The sequence below is a fragment of the Mirounga angustirostris genome, unplaced genomic scaffold, assembly GCF_029215605.1.
Source record: "Mirounga angustirostris isolate CCGP_5_RB_7025 unplaced genomic scaffold, mMirAng1.0.hap1 SCAF_16, whole genome shotgun sequence".
In the NCBI taxonomy this organism is placed as follows: domain Eukaryota; kingdom Metazoa; phylum Chordata; class Mammalia; order Carnivora; family Phocidae; genus Mirounga; species Mirounga angustirostris.
The window spans coordinates 13,000,390-13,018,742 of NW_026991724.1; the positions used below are offsets into that span (position 1 = coordinate 13,000,390).

At 55.8% G+C, this 18,353-nt stretch overlaps 2 protein-coding genes across 9 annotated transcripts in view; one reads left to right on the forward strand and one right to left on the reverse strand.

Annotated features, from left to right (window-relative positions):
* Positions 1-13,028, forward strand: IL34 (interleukin 34). Of its 3 annotated transcripts, XR_008507295.2 has the most exons (7): positions 1-135; positions 5,481-5,614; positions 6,639-6,716; positions 7,004-7,165; positions 9,253-9,388; positions 9,619-10,122; positions 10,276-13,028. XR_008507295.2 is itself a non-coding variant. In XM_045890773.3 (6 exons), exons 1-6 carry the CDS (start codon positions 108-110, stop codon positions 9,789-9,791), a joined length of 711 nt encoding a protein of 236 aa, XP_045746729.1. In that variant the 5' UTR covers positions 1-107; the 3' UTR covers positions 9,792-13,028. The 3 variants fall into 3 exon arrangements, 2 of the variants coding, with proteins under 2 accessions (XP_045746729.1, XP_045746730.1); XM_045890773.3 differs by having other exon boundaries at positions 9,619-13,028; XM_045890774.3 differs by having other exon boundaries at positions 7,007-7,165; positions 9,619-13,028.
* The window catches only part of MTSS2 (MTSS I-BAR domain containing 2), a 21,010-nt gene continuing 13,365 nt past the window's right edge, over positions 10,709-18,353 (reverse strand). For 4 of the 6 annotated variants that reach the window (XM_045890770.3, XM_045890767.3, XM_064581274.1 and 1 more), the window contains 4 exons: positions 14,793-14,867; positions 14,281-14,457; positions 13,962-14,127; positions 10,709-13,885 (listed from right to left, as the gene is read on the reverse strand). In XM_045890770.3, the coding sequence (XP_045746726.1) occupies positions 13,134-13,885; positions 13,962-14,127; positions 14,281-14,457; positions 14,793-14,867 (1,170 nt within the window). In that variant the 3' untranslated portion in view covers positions 10,709-13,133. The remainder of the gene's footprint in view (positions 13,886-13,961; positions 14,128-14,280; positions 14,458-14,792; positions 14,868-18,353) is intronic. The other 2 variants (XM_064581273.1, XM_045890771.3) reach the window with 1 other exon arrangement.

The following is an 18,353-nucleotide window of genomic DNA, read 5'->3' on the forward strand; positions in this document are numbered from 1 at the left end:
GACCACCTTCGCTGACCCGAGGCCATGTAGGCCCCACCTGGGCCTTTGTGGATAGACACACGGCCGGGGACACTGCCTCTGCTCTCTGGGGGACGCAGCGTACCACCATGCCCCGGGGAATCGCCTGGCTGCACTGTGAGTACCGGGGAGGGGGGTCTGTGGAGACGGCCCTTGGAGGCCTTGGCCCAGAGCCAGGCTCTGCTGTAACCACGGCAGCAGGGCCATTCCTGCCAGTGAGAAGTTGAGATGCTTCCCAGCTTAACAGCCTGAGGACTCCTGAGGCAGCCTGAGGACTGCCACCCTCTGCCCGGGCCCTAGCCGACCCCAGCTCAGACCCGCATGCGGGGTACGAGTCCTAGGCTGGGTTGGCATGGTCAGTGGGCGGTCAAGGGGATGGGGCAGGCACTGGGGGCAAGGGGCAGCACCACCTTCGCAGGCTCACCAGTTCTGGGGTGCACGGGCAGGGGTGGGGCAGAGGTGGCAGAGAGGATTTCTGGCCTCCCTGGGTGTGGCCAGCCGGGGGTGGGAGCTCGTGGAAGTGGGCCCCAAGACACATGGCAGAAGTGCCACCAGGTGCCTGAGAAGGCAGCCTGTTCCTCTGCCCCTCCCTCCATGATAGAACAAAATTAAGAGGCAGAAAGCGAACAGTGTTGTTGGTAAAAAGAAAAATAAGTTGAAATGAGGACAGAAAGCGTCTAGAAGCCTCTCAAGTCTGCTGGTGGGAGGCCAGACCAAGATCCCTTCAGACTCCAAGATTCTATTGAATTGACTCAAATTCAGCACATTTTTCTGGTGCCTCCCACATGCCCACTGGAGAGTTACTGCCATGGCAACAAGGACTGGGCTAGCTCGCGCCCCTCTCTCCGATGCCTGGCGCCGAGTTAGGCGTTAGGAACTGTGTGCCTCATGGATGAGGTCTGGGGTTTGATCCTGCAAGGGATCCAGGCTGGCCCTTGTGAAGGGAGACTGCAAAGGATCAGGGCCTTCAGAACAGGCAGAAGGACCAGACCCAGTGTTCTGGAAGCTTCCAGGTCACGAGGAGCAAGAGGGGCAATATGGGTGAGGAGCCACTTGAAATGGTTTTGAAGGTTTGGAAGGTGGGAAGGTGAGGACAGTGTCCCAGGTAGAGGGAACAGCATGAGCAAAGGTTCAGCAGTGGGGCCGTGAGAGGCCAAGCTGGAAAGCCAGTTTGGGCTCAGATGGTGGAGGCCGTAAAGGCCAGTTCATGAGACAGCAGGGAGCTCTGGAAGGTTCAAGATCTGGGGATGGGGTTGTGACTGGGAGTTACTCTACTTTCGAAAGATCAGTCTGTGCTACTTGCTGGCCGTGCTGTCGCAACCTTTTGGGCAGGGAGTGATGAGGGTCTGTTCCAGAGATGGACGTGGGGCCGGAACGGAAGGCATGGTGGAGGCTGACTGCAGGCGCTGGCAAGGATGGGCTGTGGGGAGGGAGGCAGGGAGAGCTGCAGGTCAGGGACTCGTAAAGGGGCTGGATGCTGGGGAAGGATGGGCTGCCATAAACTCAGTGACTTAAAACAGCAGAAGATTATTCTGTCCCAGGTCTGGAGGCCAGAAGTCTAAAATTAAGGTGTGGGCAGGGCCACACCTCCTTCGAAGCTCTAGGGGAGGCTCCTTTCTGCCTCTTCCTGCTTCTATTGGCACCTGGCAGTCCATGGTTTGTGGTGTCATCGCCCCGGTCTGTGTCTGTCTCCTCCTGACACTCTGCATGTCTCTGTGTCCTCTCCTTCTCTTATGAGGACACCTGGTCACTGGATTTAGGGTGGGCCTTGATGTTGTCTGCAAAGACCCCATTTCCAAATAAGGTCACATCTGAAGCTCTGGGCGAACAAGGATTTTCAGGGGGATGCTATTCAACCCTCTGCACAGGTTTAGATTCAGTCACTGCGGGTGGGGTGGTGAACAAGCCCCATTTGTCCCTGCACAAGGGGGCTGTCCCCAGGACAGGTGCAGCCCCTCCCCCTCCCAGCCAGAGACCCGGGAAGGGAGCTCCTTCCTCACTTGCTCTTTCTTCAGCCTCCTCTTCTGTCTTGGAGGTGTCTTCTTTCTGGAGGGCGAGGGGGCAAGAGTGGCGCCCTTCCGGGGTCGGGGGTGCACGGCCATGGGGCTCTCTGAGGAGCAGAGCCACTGTGAGGCCCCATGGTCACCGGCTTGCTGGCCTGTTTCTTGGGGTGGAGGCAGCTGAAAAGGGGCTTAAATTTGGAGTTGGCGGTCAGTCTGCAGATCTAAAGGAAGTCTGGGTGTGGGGGAAGGCAGATGACCCACGGACAAGGTTTCTGGCAGAGCCCATGCATGCCAGGCTGGCACGCGGTGGCTTTCTATGACTCGTTCCCTGCTAGGAGCCAAAGTTGTCAGGACAGGGGTGAGGGCAGCGAGGGTAGGACTTCAGGGGTCACATGGGCAGGCAGGGGTGACTGCCCCATGGGAAGGAAGGCCAAGTGTGGACAGAGATACTGATTTTTGAAGACAAGTTGCAAATTCAGATTTTTATGTGAAATCTCTGTGAACCAGCTGTGGCCCTTGGGACACCAGTTTGCAACTGTCTCTGGAGGTCAGTGGTTCTCAAAGTGTAGTCCCCAGACCAGCGGCAGCAGCAGCACCTGGGAACTTGCTAGAAATAGACTCTCTGGGCCCACCCCAGACTTCCTGAATCAGACACTCTGGGCCTTAACCAGCTTTCCAGAAGATTCAGATGCATGCTCCTGATTCCTTGTTCAAGATGAACCCCCAAAGTGCTCAGTAAACAAGACCATGCTGTGGTTCGCTGCATTAGGGACTCACTCACTAGGGGCCAAGTTGTCCGGTCTAGATAATGAGTGAGGTGGACAGATGGTGCTAGAGACGAGACTGTGGGGACTGGTTCAGGCAGGGGAGAGCCTGGCGGGGGGTGGGGGAAGGCGTCTTGGTGCGGCCTTGAAAGAGGTCTGCCATGCCGGAGGATACCGAGGGCCAAGGCAAAGTGTGAGCAAAAACTGTAAACCAGGAATGATCTCGGTCTGCAGGGGTGCCAAGCTGAGGAGCTTAATGACTTAGAGACAAGATAGGAAGCAGGCAGAAACACTGGCTCAGTATCTGTTTATCTGTTCTTTTGTCCAAATACCGGGGGCAAGCGCTTGGGAAGAGACAAGAGAGAGGAAATGCAAGACGGGTTGCAAATTTGCAAACTTGAAAAATAGCCCTTCTCTGGGAGGAAGGGCTTGTGGGCTGCAGCGCGTCCTCCTTGTCCCCCTCGGAACAGGGCTTGAGGCTGCCTAGCACGCTCCGGGTGAGAGTCCAGCCAGAGCAAAGGCCCGGCAGCAGGGCGGAGGAGGAGGAGAGGTGCTCAGGAGCAGGCCCAGGCCAGTGAGGGAGTAAGAACAGAAGTCTCCCTAAGTTCCAGGGAGGTGAGGGAGAAAGTCCGGTCAGTGACGCCTACTGGGAACCGGGGGTGGGGCAAGGAGATAATGGCTTGCCTGGGTATTTTTGGGAGGGGGAAAAAAAAGGAAAGAAAAGCAAAAACAAATTATTGCTTTTGACTGTGACAGTAATTTGGATATTGATTGTATTGATTGTAGAGTATAAAGTATGTCCTACAAAATACAAAGAACGTAAAAATCTCCCACAGAGATTTGGTGCCTTTCCTTCCACCACTCGCACGGGACAGCGCCCAGAGGAGAGGTGTTTAGTCATGCTTTTTAAGACTTTACTAAGCATATCATGAGTACTTTTCTTATCACATAAGCATACCGTAAGCATTCTTTGACAATGTGGTTTTTATTGGCTACATTCATTAATGAACATGTGGGCCGTTTACAGATTGTTATTCGTATAAGATAATTCTGCAACAGGACTCTTTGTCCACGAATCTTTTGGTGATGGCTCTTGTTTTCCTTCAGGCTTATGCCTAAAAATGAGTTCAGTGGATCAAAGAATGAAAAATTACTATTTTTAAACTATTTTTTTTTAAAGATTTTATTTGACAGCACAAGCAGGGGAGCGGCAGGCAGAGGGAGAGGGAGACGCAGGCTCCCCGCTGAGCAGGGAGCCCGATGCGGGGCTCGATCCCAGGACCCTGGGATCATGACCTGAGCCAAAGGCAGATGCTTAACCAACTGAGCCACTCAGGCGCCCCTGTTTATTAATATTTTTTAAAGATTATTTATTTGAGAGAGAGAGTGAGGGGTGGGGAGGCGCAGAGGGAGAGGGAGAGAGAGTCCCAAGCCGACTCCCTGATGAGTATGGAGCCTGATGCTGGGCTTGATCTCACAGCCCTGAGATCAGGAACTGAGCTGAAACCAAGAGTCAGACTGCGCCACCCAGGTGCTCCACAGTAGGTCAAAGGATGTGAAAATTTTCAAGGCTTATTGGGTCAAAGGGTGTGGACATTATTAAGTCCACTAATAATAAAAATTGCCAAATTGCTTTCCAGGATAAGAGCCTCACTACTTCGCCGGCACCAAGTGTCATAAAATGAAATTAAAAAAACAACACCCAATTTCCATTTTTGATAAGTGAAACATGGCATCTGATTGTTTTAATATATATATATTTACCTTTATTGGTGAGTTTGATTTTTGTTGGATACACCTCCTGCCCATCTATGTTTTCTTTCTGCTCTGATGAGCTTGATGCTTGTTCATATTTTTTGCAACTCCTCAGGTTTTTTTTTTTTTAAAGATTATTTATTTATTTGACAGAGAGAGATACACAAGCAGGGGGAGTGGGAGAAGGAGAAGCAGGCTTCCCACTTAGCAGGGAGCCCGATATGAGGCTTGATCCCAGGACGCTGGGATCATGGCCTGAGCTGAAGGCAGACGGTTAACGACTGAGCCACGCAGGTGCCCCTCCTCAGGTATTTTTTGTAAGTGTGTTCAGTTTCGGGAAATCACAAAAGCTGTTTTTGAAGTCACAGTGACCCCCAGTGGTGAAAGCTGGTAATGTTCGGAAGGCGGCAGCCTGAGCTTGGTTGGCTTCCCCAGAGTGAGCGCATTGGAAGGGCTGCAATGATTTGTACATCTGAGGGGGAAGCCAAGATCAGTTACAGCAGGGAGGCAATTGGCTCCGGTCACTCAAGAGTCATTTGTAGAGTGGGAACGAGCATCCAGGACTCCTGAATCCCCAGATGGAAATGCAGACCCAGGCTTTGAGGACACTCCAGCCCTAAAGGGGGTGGGGGCCGAGGTTGCCCTGGAAAGGAGGTTGTGCCTGCCCCATGGTGCAGGAGTGGGGAGGAGACTGGACACCAACCTCAGGATGGGACTGCGGGGCGGGCTCTGCTGGCTGGGGGCAGGGCTGTACTGGCCGGACTGCTCGTGCTCGCCTGGCCTTGCTGTGTGAGCCTGGACCCTGGTGGAGGGAAGGCCTCCCCAGCGCTCTGCGCCTCCGCCCCTCCCATGGCTGGGAAAAGGGAGGGCACACGCGCACAGCTTTACACACCCAGGCGGCGTGGGGTGCTCATGTGTTGCTGTTGGGTTTGGCCCACAGATCTCGGGATCCTCCTTGGCATGGCCTTAGGGAACAGGGGTTTGGAGATGTGGCCCTTGACCCAGACCGAGGAGTGCGCCGTCACTGGCTTTCTGCGGGACAAGTTGCAGTATAGGAACCGTCTGCAGTACATGGTAACCGTGGGTACCCGCTGTGTCCCCTGCCCAAGCTCCCGGGCTCACAGGGTGTAGGCCCCCAGGCCCCGCCCTGGCTCCGTGTCAGCCCTGAGCCCAGGGCCCCTTTCTCCGCCTGGCCCGCACCAACCGTGCCCTCCCTGCTGGCCATCCCCAGGGCCCCCTACCCCTGCTACTTGATCTGACCTTTGATCCTGCCTCTCCATGGCGCTCACCCTGTGACTCAGGAGTGGATTCCAGAAAGCCTTGGGGGGAACCCCAGGCACTTATTACCAGCTGGGCAGATAAGGACCTAGAAGTTGGAATGTGCACCCCTTTGTGTAGGGTAGAGAAGCCCATGGGCCACTGTGGCTCTGGAAGACTTTTTTCTTTTCTTGACAGCTTTACTGAGATGTCCTTCACATACCGTACTATTCACCTGTTTAAGTGTACAACTCCGTGGTTTTCAGTCTATTGGCAGAGGTTTTTTTTTTTTTTTTTTTTTAAGATTTTATTTATGTGACAGAGACACAGGGAGAGTAGGAACACAAGGAGGGGGGAGTGGGAGAGGGAGAAGCAGGCTTCCCGCTGAGCAGGGAGCCTAATGCGGGGCTCGATCCCAGGACCCTGGGACCATGACCTGAGCCGAAGGCAGATGCTCAGCGACTGAGCCACCCAGGTGCCCCTATTGGCAGAGTTCTGCAACCAGCCCCATAATAAGTTTAGAGTAATCTTACTTAAGGTAGTCTTCCTCACCTCCAAAGAATATACTACTCTGGGGGTAGCAGGTCCCTCAACCACTTCTTGGCATGAAATTTCTGCCATCATAGGAACTCCACGTTTGGTTTCAGCCTTCTCTGTGCCCCAGAGGAAAGAGAGCTGTCGTTATTCTCGTGGGGAGCTGGGTGCATATTCTCTCTAGAAGGCCACCTCTGGTATCAAAGGGCTGGTCCTTGGCCCTCTCCTACATCAGACTGTCTGGGAGCTGGGGGAGCCTGAGCCATTTCTGACTCTGACCTCATGGTTTCTTCTTGTACTTCCCCAGAAACACTACTTCCCCATCAACTACAGGGTCAGCGTGCCTTATGAGGGGGTGCTCAGAAGGGCCAACATCACCAGGCTGGTGAGAATCCCCTCCTGGGCTGGGAGACCCCTGCCTCCTGGGACACCCCATGGACCCAGCCTGAGAGGCACATTGGTCTTGGCAGGTCCTGCTGCCAGGGGGCATTTCCCAGCTCCACGAGCAAGCCTGCCCTCGGCTGAGGCCCAAGGTTGCTCCCTGGCCACCGTGGATGCCCATGCTCTGCTCTCTCTGTGGGGCCACGTTGGGTGGGGGGTGGTCAGAGCAGTGGCAGGGAGGGCCCAGAGACCCGTGTCTGTGGGCTTCAGTGATGTCTCCTGTCCCCACAGCAGAAGGCCCGGGTCAGCCAGCAGGAACTGCGGTACCTGTGGGTCTGGGTGAGCCTCAGCGCTACTGAGTCGGTGCAGGAAGTGCTGCTCGAGGGCCACCCATCCTGGAAGTACCTGGAGGAGGTCCATACGCTGCTGCTGGACGTGCAGCAAAGCCTCATGGTGAGCTATGCTCAGCTGCGGGTGTGTGTGTGTGTGTGTGTGTGTGAGGTGGGGTGTGCGCATGGGTGCACGGTGGCCAAGGATGGTTGAGGGAGGATTTGAACACATGGAAAGTTTCAGCAGGTCCTGAAGGGTGTAGGAAAAACGATTGAGAGGAAGAGATGGCCAGTGCCCAGTGGGTGGCCTGGGCTGGGGGCAGGGGATACTCTGGGCTCTGTCTCTCTTGCTCTGGATCCCAGGTAAGTCATGGAACCCTGTGGCTTTGTTTCTGGAGGTTTCTTTTTTGGGGGAGAGGGGAGGAAGTATGAATAGGTGGAAGGATGAACAAAGGAGGTTTTTAGAGTATAATGAAGTGCTTCTCCAGGACACTGTAATATCCTGTTTGTGTCAAAGTCCATCGCATGTACAGCACAAAGTGAACTATGGACTTCAGGTAATAATAATAGAGGTTCCTGATCATTGCCTGCCCCATAGGATTGATCTGAGGCCTCAGGGATGTGTCCTCTAAAAAGCCTGCAGAGTAAACTCACAGATTAGTGTGAGCCCATGCAGGCCATGGGTGTACTGCAGGACCCCTCCCCCCACTCCCATTTTGCCCTACTCCCACAGTAGGAGCCTTCCCCGGGGAGCCCCCCCCCCCCCCCCCGCTGCCCAGTCAGAGCTGGGAGCTGCGGGGGACACTAGGGTTTAGGAGCCCACGGCTGCTGGGAGTTCTGGGGAGGCTCTGGCTTGGGCGGAGGCCCAGTGGTCTCCTTGGTGGCGCTTCCGTGCCCATGGGCAATGTGAGTTGGAGCTGACCTGAAGAGACAGTTTTGCATCCTTGGTTTTCCTGGTGAGAGCCCGACTCTGAGCTCTTGGGAGAGTTCAGATTTAACCAGCTTTAAGTCTTGTCTTCTTTCTCAGAGTTAATGGTCTGTGCCCCGCTCCAAATATGCCCAGCATCTGGTGCGCAGTGGGTTCTCCCTGCCAGGGAGTGGGCCATGGGACAGGCCCCTCCTCCCTCCTGCCACACTCGCTTCTCTTTCCAAGCCTTTGTAGACTGGCTTTTTTGGGTTGTTGTGAGAAATGACCACTTACTGGTGGCGGAATATGGAAATTCTCTTGCCGCAGACCTGGAGCCAGAAACCCTGCACCCAGGGTATATCAGCAAGGCCATGCTGTTTCCGAAGGTTCTAGGGAGCAGGGACCCTTCCTGTTTCTTCCCCGCTTCTGCTGGCTGCTACTCTTGTTGGCTTGTGGCCATGTCACTCCAACCTCTGCCTCCACCCTCACATGGCCTTTCCCTCTAGCATCGCCTCTTATAAGGATGCCAGTCATTGGATTTAGGGCACACCCTACATTCAAATTGATCTCATCTGGAGATCCTTAATTACATCTGCCAATGTCCTATTTCCAAATAGGGTCATGTTCACAGGTCCCAGGGCTGGATGTAGTTTTTTTGGAGGGGGGATTAAGGGGACAGACATTTTAACCCAGTACGCTCCCTTTAGGAAGGTCTTTGCTTGGCTCAGGCCCCACATTTCCTTTCTAGGCCATGTCTCCTGCACCAGCTCTGGCCCCCTGCTCCGTCCCCCAAGTGTGCCTGCCTGCTCCCCGCACCGTGCCCCGTTGTTAAGTACTATGGAGAGAAGCACCCTGAGTTTGGAGCTGGAGACTGGCCCGGCCCGGGGTGCCTGGCACCCAGGTGTCCTCATGATACGGCCCTCACAGGTCCTTTGTCTTGTTCCCTGCAGGCAGTGGAGATCTTTGAATCCTGAAGGACAGTCTCCCGGGCCCAGGACTCCTTGTGTGCGGGTGGCCGGGCCTGGGCTAGAACAGCAAGGATGCCCCCTACAATCATTTTTCCAAAGATGGAAAAAGAGGAGCCTCTGTGATGATGGGCCTGGGTGAGGGTTGTTGAGGGGGACCCTCCCAGGTAAGGAAGGAGAGAAATTACCCATAGGCCCCCGGTCACAGTCCCCTGCCTCCATGGTTTGTGCAGCTCCACGCAGGGCAGTTTCCAGGCTTCTCCTGGGATATGGCCCTGCCTTTTCACTGGGGTTGGGGGCGGGTGGCACCCATGGTCCTGACGGTCTCCTCCCTTCCAGGATGTGGAGGTCGGCCCCAAGGTGGACGCGGTAGTGTCACTCCTGAGTGGCCCGAGGCTAAGCCTGAAGCTGGTGCGACCCAAAGCCCTCCTGGACAACTGCTTCCGGGTCATGGAACTGCTGTACTGTTCTTGCTGTAAGGAACAAGTAGGGGGGGCTGGGGGCAGGACACCAGGCTTCAGACGCAGGGTCACTGAGCAGACGAGGACCCTCCGGGGCATGTCCTCCACTCCCCAGGGCTATAGGGCATTTCGGAAAGCCAAGATGGGCCCCAGGTACAGGGACAAGAACAATGGGGCTTGGTCTGGGAATGAGGGGGGCTGTTGACCACTCCTGCAGTTTTTTTTTTTTTTTTCTTTCCTGCAGGTAAACAAAGTTCCGTCCTAAATTGGCAGGACTGTGAGGTGCCGAGCTCTCAGCCCCATAGCCCAGAGCCCTCCTCACAGTGCGTGGCTACCCGGCTATACCCTCTGTCCCAGAGGCCCCCTATCTCCCTGCCCCACTCCCCGGGATCCACGCCCGGACCCCCGGCTCAGTGAAGCTGCTGAGGGCACAGGCCGAGGCCTCTTGGCCCAAGCAGCCTGTGTGGGGCAGCGGGAGGTTCTCCCGCAGTTTGGTTGAGCCTGAGACTTGTCTGGGCAGTGGTGAGGAGCCCCCCCCTCCCCCCCAGGAGAGTGTTTTTCCTTTGAGGGGATTCTGTGCCTGAGAAGGGTTCGGCTTCCCGCATTCTGTACCTCACCTGGTCTCACCTGGAGCAGCGGGGGCCTGGGGGCACCTGAACATGGACAGAGTTCTCCTCCCCTTCCTGCACCACCTGGGCTGCCTCCCTTGCCTGGAGGTGGCGCTGAGCGTCTCCCGTGGCCTGCAGAGGTGAAAACTGTGCCGGGTGGGGGGGTGGGGGGTGAGCATGGGGAGAGGGCAGGAAGCCCCACACCACGTCTTGCCACAGTGGATGCTCTTCCAGTTCCTCTTATATTTTCTATTAAACACTTGCTTGTTTTGGTTTGGTTTGCGTCTGCAAAGGTGAACCCCAGAGGGCAGCGAGCCTCCAAGTTCCAGTTCCAGCCGGTCAAGGGTAGGATGCAGGAGCAGGGGTGGGCTGGTCGGGCCCTGGGGCTTGGGTCTCAACACTGGGATTTGGAATGGATGAAGCCTTACCTGGCGGCCTGGAAACAGTATTCGAGGGCCTGAGTTTCTTCCAGGCCTGCCCTAGTGGCTGGGGCCTCAGAGCCAGACCGAGGGGTTCAGGGGGTCAGGGAGGTCTTCCTCTGTGTCCCCTGGTCGCCCTCCCTGGCTCCACGGGGCCAGGACAGAGTGGAGGTGTTCAAAAGCATGGGTCCTGGCACAAGACCCGGCCCCTCCTGCCCCTGCAACACGGACCCCGTGCTCCCCAGGCCGGCTCGGGGGCAGGACAGGGCCGGGAGCAGCGGTGCAGGGAGCCAGGCGGAGGCAGGGCTGTTAATTACAGTACAACTTTATTAATACTGGAGTCTTCACAGTGCATTTGTTACTCGTAGCAGTGACTATTTCAATCAGGGGGGGGGAGGTGGAAGGGGCAGGGAGGCGAGGAGAATTTATCCAAAAACGGACAGAAAGAAAAGAAAAACAAAATGGGTCAGATGGGATGGGGGGGGGGGGGGGAGGGAAGAAAGGGTGAGTAGGAACCAGGAGGGGAGACCCGGGTGGGGAAATAAATTAAAAAAAGGAACAAGTTAACAACAGCACCAGAAAAGTTACTTCAGTCAAAAGACGCTTTTGAAAAGAATATTTCTCTGTACAAATGAAAAAAAAAAAAAAAAAAAACACGAAGTCCCCCAAACCAAAGTTTGTGATGCGGGATGGTTGGCTCGGATCCCAAGGGGGTGGGCCTAAGAGGTGGTCACTAAATGGGAGACAGATAGATAGGTGGTCAAGGGAATGGGGGAGTTATGTACAACCCTGGGGTGGCTGGGAGGAGGCCTGAGCCTGGAGGCGGGGTGGCTCTGCCATGCCCACCCCCTCCTTGGGCCTCCCAAGCCACCCCTCCACCCCTTACCCTGCTAACATCACACATCCTGCATCTTACTCCCTCCACCCACCAGGTAAACGCCAGCACAGCCCTGCGGGGAAGGGGCAGTGTAAACCCCATCCCGGGCCTTCCCCAATGGGCCACCTGCCCTCCCGGCCTCTTCAGGCCCTCCCTCGCCTGGGCCCTCTCTCCAGGCACCCTAACCTGGGCTCTCCGGTTGGCTGGAGCGTTCAGCAAGGCTGTTCTCAGACCTAGCAACTTACAGATACCATTCTCCGTCTGCCCTTGGGAGCCTGGGGGGGCTCCATCCACCCAGGGGCTGCCTTGGTTCCCCAGACCTGCCTGACCACCCTGCTTGGATCCCGGTTCCCTGCAGAACTACCAGGAGCTCCAGCCTGGCGCTGAGACTCAGACCCAACCCCATCCCATCCCGACCAGGAAAAGCCTGCTCTCCTGACCTCGGGAGCCCCACCCCCCCAGCCCACCCTGTGGTCCCTCTGCCCTCTGAGCCCGGCCACCCTCTCTGCTGGCCTGCAGGACAACAGGAAGCCCTCCACTCGCCCTAGACGCACCTGCTTCTACCTGCTTCGAGTTGGCGGGCACCCCCACCCCGCACCCACTGCCAGCACAGGACTGGACTCCGAGGGGACTGCACCAGGATGGCATCTCCTCTGGCAACAGAGAGTCAAAGCCAAGCTCCCTGGACCGCACCCCAGCCCCATCCAAGGAGACCTGCTGCCTGCCCCCCCACCCTGGCCCTCTCCAACCTTATTTTGGCTTTGGGGAAGCCAATGTGGCCCTCCTCCTCCTGCCATGGGCCCACCAGGCCACTGTGAGGACCCTTGTCGCTCAGGCACTCTCGGACACCCTGTACTGTCCACCCTGTCCCCACACACAGTCCTTGTCCAGTCAGCTCTATTATTATATTCATAAAATAACCCCCACACCCTCTACAGCTCCAGCCCCTATCCTCAAAGGTGCCCGAAACCACCTTTGGACCAAAGTGCCACCAGAGTTAAATGCTCAACGTGCCCAGGTGAGGACCACACATCTGAAAGCAGCTCCTGGAGGGCTGGCCAGATGCCCCTCGGGCCTCTGGATTCCTTCCCTGCTGCCCTGCCTCTCAGCCCCAGGCACACCTCCCCGGCGAGGGGAAGCTAGGACCTGAGGCCCCTCGGGCTCCACAGCCACCTCCAAACAGATCCCCAAGACTCAACTTGGGGCCCTGGGCCTGTGGGCCTCTCTCGTCCACAGCAGCCTAGGCCTCCCAACCTCAACCTCCCCACCTCCAGTGCCGTTCTGTGTAGCTTTTTCAGTCAAATCTGACACCTTAGCCGACTGGGCACCTGGCCCCTCCACAGCCAGCCTGCCTCCCTAATCGAGAGGAACCTGGGAGAGGGGAGAGGAAAGAGGAGAGGAGAGGAGACCGGGTAGGGGCGGAGGGGAACAGTATTCAGAAGACCCAGGCACCACTGACCAGGGAGAAGCTGGGCCAGATGGCCTGAGCTAGGGCGGGCGGGCCCAGGTAGGCTCCCAGAGACGGGGGGTGGGGGTGGGGGGGAGAAGACAGGGGGTTGGGGGGGGAGGGCAGGACCTGTGGAAGAGGAGCAGAACAGGCAAGAAACATAAAAAACAGGCTCCAAACCCAGTTCAAGACCTGCAGGCTCAGAGCTGGTGAGCTTTGTTAAACAAGTCACTTCCCATTTCAATGCTGCAATCCAAGATGAGTGTCTTTCCATCCCACGTGACTTAAACAAAAAATCTGAAAGCTTGCCTGTCTGCTGTCTCCTCGCTGTGCCTTGGCTCTGAGTGGCTGCGGGTCACCTGCCAGGCCACCTGCCTCTCGCGGGGGCCACAGGGGAGGGGGGCGCCATCACAAGATGCGGGGCGCCGACCTGTCGTTGGTGACGGTCCTCCGGAGGCGCACCCCGCGGCGGATGGCCACCAGCATGTCTTCGGCCGGGGGCTCGCCCGAGGCGGCAGGGGGCGGGCTGGGCGTCTCGGTGGGGGCGGCAGCGGCGGCCAGGCCGGTGGGGAAAGGGAACTGGCCCTCGCCCAGGGCGTGGGCGCCCGCCACCAGCTCCCCGAGCTTCTCCACCAGGCTGTGCCGGTTGGCGGCCAGCTGCTGCTGGTCTTCGTCGTCCGCCGCCAGCCCTGCGTAGCCGGCCGCCTCGGGGGCCGGGCCGGCCCAGGCCGTGTTGGGTAGGCTCAGCCTCTTCGGGGAGGCCTTGGCCAGGTCCTGTGCCAGGGGCGAGGCGGCCTCGTCGCTGTAGAAGACGCACTCCTCGCTGCCCGCCCGCGTGGGCCCCGCGCAGCCGGGGGAGTCGGGCACCGTGGGCGTCTTCACCGGCACGATGGGCGGCCGGATGGGGATGGGGCCGGCGCTGGAGAGCGCGCGGCGCACGGCGGGCTTGGTGGACGGCGTGCGGCGGATGGTGGCCACGCCGGGGGGCGCGCCCGAGGCGCTGGGCAGCCCCGCGGTGGAGGCCGGGCGCTTGGTCTGGAGCAGGCGGCGGTAGTTCTGGGCGATGTTGCTGTTGCGGGGGATGGTGGAGGACTTGTCGAACTCGGCCGGGCCCTCGCCGTCCGCGTCCCCGTTCACCGAGTAGCAGTCGTAGTCGGAGCCTGGGGGCACGGGATGCAGTGGGCCGGGGCCGGGGCTGTGAAGGCCCGGCGACCCAGCCCCGGCCCCAGGGCCTACCTTGGGAGGGGATGGTGTCCTCGGAGCACGAGGGCGTGGTGGTCTGCGTGCTGTAGCCGCTGGAGTACTGCAGCGAGTCCCGGCTGCTCTTCTGGTGCTCCAGGCTCAGGCCGCGGGTCAGCACCATGGCCAGGTCACTGGCCGCGGGGGACACCTCCTCGCCGTGCTGGGGGTGGTAAGACTGCAGGCTGAAGCCTGGCTCCCCGCCCCACCGCCCCCCACTCCCCGCCCCTGAATTGCAGGTGGCTCCCGCCAGGGGAACCTGGCATGGCAGTGAAGATGGAGTCCTGGCTGGGCTGCCAGGGGAGCCGGCGCCTACCTTCGCTGCGATGGTGGCAGGGGACATGCGGGGTCGCGGCGCCTCCTCTCCGCTGGGGCCCAGGGTGCCCCCGCTGGCCAGGCCTGGCTCCGGGTCTCGTGGGTGCTCCGCTCGGTCCTTCCTCCGCTGTAGGCTGGTGCCCGAGGGCTGTTCGTGGGGACCCGCCTTGGCCCAGTCCTGCAGGGTGTGGCAGATGGGTCAGGGGGCCCTTGGCCCTGCCGTCCTCAGTGAAGGATCCCCTCACTATAGTTGAGGTTCAGGGTTTTCAGGCCCAGAAGGGGGCCTCAGGCTCATGATCATGACCAAGGGCAGAGCGTGGAGGGTGCCACGACCCCTCAGTCCCTCCAGGCCCAGGGGTAGGATGGCCATATCCCAGGAGGGAAAGATGTGTGTTGGGAGTGGCTGCAGGCGTGCCCAGGCGGCTCTTCCTGTGGGGAGTGGGCACTGTGTGCACCCCCCTCTGGGTGACCCTGCACCCTCCCTGCGTCCCACTGCAAGTGGGGAGCACTGACCGAGGTGGGGGAGCTGCACTCGCTAACGGACTGGCAGGTTTCCGAGGCCTCTGAGGACGCAGAGCTGGAGGACTTCTGCCATGCAGAGGTGAGCAGGCGGGCGGACGGGGCGGGGAGGCCAGGAGGAGAGGAGAGAACAGACCAGGTCACAGCGCCAGCATGCAGCGGGGCGTTCCGGCTCGGCACCCCACCCCGCCACCCCTGCGAGCGACTGCGGCAGATCTCAGCACCCTGAGCGCACACTGCGGGCACCGACCGACCCCGCGGCCCGGCCCAAGAGCCGGAGGTTGTGAGAATTAACAACCGGACTCGCTGCCGATGGCCCGGATGTGGTGGGCCAGGGAAAGAGAGACACGAGGGAGGGCAGCGGGGTTGACGGTGTCCTTGTCATCTGAGAAGGGTTGGCCTGCAGGAGTCCAGAGTTCCATCCTGCACGCACAGCGCTGAGCTGCCTGTCAGGTATCTACGCACAGCTGTGATGCAGGCAACCGCATTTACAGGTCTGGAGATGAGAGAGAAGACAAGGGTGGAGCCACCGATCCATGGCCATGAGACAGAGTAAGGTCACCTCGGCAGTGAGGGCAGTTAGAAGGTTCAAGGACCCCAGGCACGCCCACGCTCCGTGGCTGGCAAGAAGAGGGTCCAGCAAAGGAGAGGAACAAGGAGCTGCCAGAGAAGTGGGAAGAAAACCATAGCAGACGATGTCACAGAACTCAGAAGGACCTGCCCTGTGGAGGAGCCGGGCTGCCAGGGGTCCATCAGATGAGGACACGGAGGCATCCCTGGAGACCTTGAGAACTAGGTCACAGAATGGTGGGGGCAGAGGTCCACTTTTGAGTGGACCAAGCGTGCAGGGGAGACACCTGCTCTGGGCAGTCGTGGGGAGTAGGTGGCCTGGGAAGCCCCCAACTCACAAGAAGACACAAGAATGAAGACAAAGGCAGTCAGGGCAGACACAGGACCGTGGGCGCTCCCTGAGGCACACGCTGAGTGCAGTACAGTGGTTGGGAGACTGGGCAAGGGCCAAGGTGGGGGGCTCGCCCTGTGATGGCCCGAATTAAGCCAGGGTACCTGCAAAGGGTCCGTTTTTAGTACCACGCCTGCCCTGTCAAACTCTCCATATTCTCCTTAATTTAGACCCCCAGATTTTTTTTACAGTTTATGATGAACCAAGATCACCAAAATAAAAAAGGAAACAAAGCACCACAAGTGAGGATTCAGATGATACAAGAAACAAATTTAGATTTTTACCAATATAATTGTTAAAGCAAAAAAACCCAATGGAAAAAGCATTTGGAACACTGAGTGGAAAAATTCAATGTCTATTCATGAACAAACACTTAAACTGGGGACAGAAAAACTTCCTTAATCTGATAATAAAGAGTATCTACATAAATATCAATATATTTCCCTCAGAGGGTGGGGAAAAAGATAAGGATGCCCACGATCACCATTTCTGCTCAGTACTGGGAGTCCTAGGAGGGCAGTAAGGCAAAAAAAAAGTAGCAGAAAGCCACAAGATAGGAAAGGTAGAAAAAAGCAGTCCTTACTCATAAAAGACATGACTGTTGCATATGCAGAATACTCTGAAGAGTCTACAGTTATCAGAACTGATAAGTGATTTTAATAAAATTATTGCATGTAAGATCAATATACCAAAGAAAAAAATCAAATTTTTAAATATCAGCAGCCAACAAACAAAAAACCCCCTAAAAAGCCAATATAATTTAAAATAGCATCAATAGGGGCGCCTGGTTGGCTCAGTTGGTTGAATATCTGACTCTTGATTTTGGCTCAGGTCATGCTCTCAGGGTCATGGGTCCAGCCCCACATCAGGCTCCACGCTCAGCATGGAGTCTGCTTGTCCCTCTACCTCTGCTCCTCTCCCCGCTTGCTCTTTTTGCGTGCTCTCTCTCTCTCTCTCTCAAATAAATAAAATCTTTAAAATAAATAAAATTGCATCAATAAACATTAAATACCCAGGGAAAAAAAAATCCAGTGATAGATGTGCAAGATCTTTACATGCAAACTATAAAACATCACCGAGAGAAGGAAAAGCCAAAATGAATGGAGACATGAGCAATCCCCAGTCAAAACCCCAGGAGTTGCTGTTACTGTTTTTTTGATGGAAACTGACAAGCTAACGTTAAGGAATACAAGGAATTGCAAAGGGCCAGAAATAGACAAGAGGATATTGAATAACAAAGCTGGAAGACTTCTGTTACCACATTATCAAAGTTTTGTATAAAGTCACAATAATTAAGGTGGCGTGGTCTTGGTATGAGAACACAAATGAACCAGCAGACAGAATACAGACTCCAAAAACAGCTACAGGTATACAGATAATACCTGATTTATGACAAAGGCAACACTATAGTGCAGTGGGGGGGAAAATGGCCTTTTCAATATACTGCCAATTAGATATCTGTATGGAAAAATGACCCCTACCTCTTATCATATGTGCGCGCACACACACACATGCAGACACACGCGTGCACACACAATCAATCAATTCCTGATGAGCTGCAGATCTAAATGAAAAAGGTAGAAAAAGGCTTATCTCAGGACACAAAAAGCACAATTTAAAAAAACGAATAAATTGGACAAACTGGATATCCGTTAAAATTAAGAATTTTAGGTCATTAAAAGACTCCATGAAGAGAGTAAAAAAGGAATCCACAGAATCAGAGAAGATCTCAGATGAAGGAGTTGTATCCATAATATATAAGAAATTCTAGGAATCAAAAAAAAAAAAAAAACACCTCATAGAAAAATGGGCAAAAATGTGAACAGGTCCTTCATAAAAGAGGACAGCCAAGTGGCCTTCAGAAGCATGAAATGGTATTCAACCTCATTCCTCGTCGGGGAAGTACAAATTAAAAATACAGGGCACTACCAGATGCCTTCTACTGTGGTCCCCGCCCCGGAATGGCTACAATGAAAAAGATGTAAAATACCAAAGGTTGGTGAGGATGAGAAACAGCAATCCACCACTGGTACGGTATTCTTGCCAGAAACGTGTGACCTCGGTCTAACTACGGGAAGACCCCAGACACATCCAAACTGAGAAATGTTTTACAAAATACCTGACCGGTATCAAAAGTATCAAAGTCATGAAAGAAGAAGGACTGAAGGACGACTACATATTAGAGAAGCCGCAAGAGATAGAACAGGGTCCTGCACTCCTAGACCAGAGAAAACTGGCAGCATTTGAGGAAAGACCGTAGGTTAGTTAACCCCTTACGTAGCTACGATACTATTAACATTAGGGGAGACTTGGGAGGAATAGGTGAGAACTCTGTACTCTTTTTGCAACTTTTCTACAAGTCTGAAATTATTTCAAAATACCAAGTTAGAAAAAAGCCTCAAAGGAAAGGTTAAATTGCTGTGACGTAGAGAAAAAGGAAACTGGAAGACAGACCTGAGTAAATGATCCAGAACATCATACAGAGAAGTGAGGAGAAGGAAAATCTGAGAATTAAGAGAAGGATACACAGATAAATGAGAAGGTCTGGCAAGACAATGAATCGCAATCTCAGAAGGAGCGATAGCAAGAACGAA

Bases quoted from the DNA above. Each gene is read 5' to 3' on its own strand.
- IL34 (XM_045890773.3), top strand. From the start codon at position 108: ATGCCCCGGGGAATCGCCTGGCTGCACT. The intron at 5,615-6,638 runs GTAACCGTGGGT...GTACTTCCCCAG, and splicing joins GGAACCGTCTGCAGTACATG to AAACACTACTTCCCCATCAA. The intron at 6,717-7,003 runs GTGAGAATCCCC...CTGTCCCCACAG, and splicing joins GGGCCAACATCACCAGGCTG to CAGAAGGCCCGGGTCAGCCA.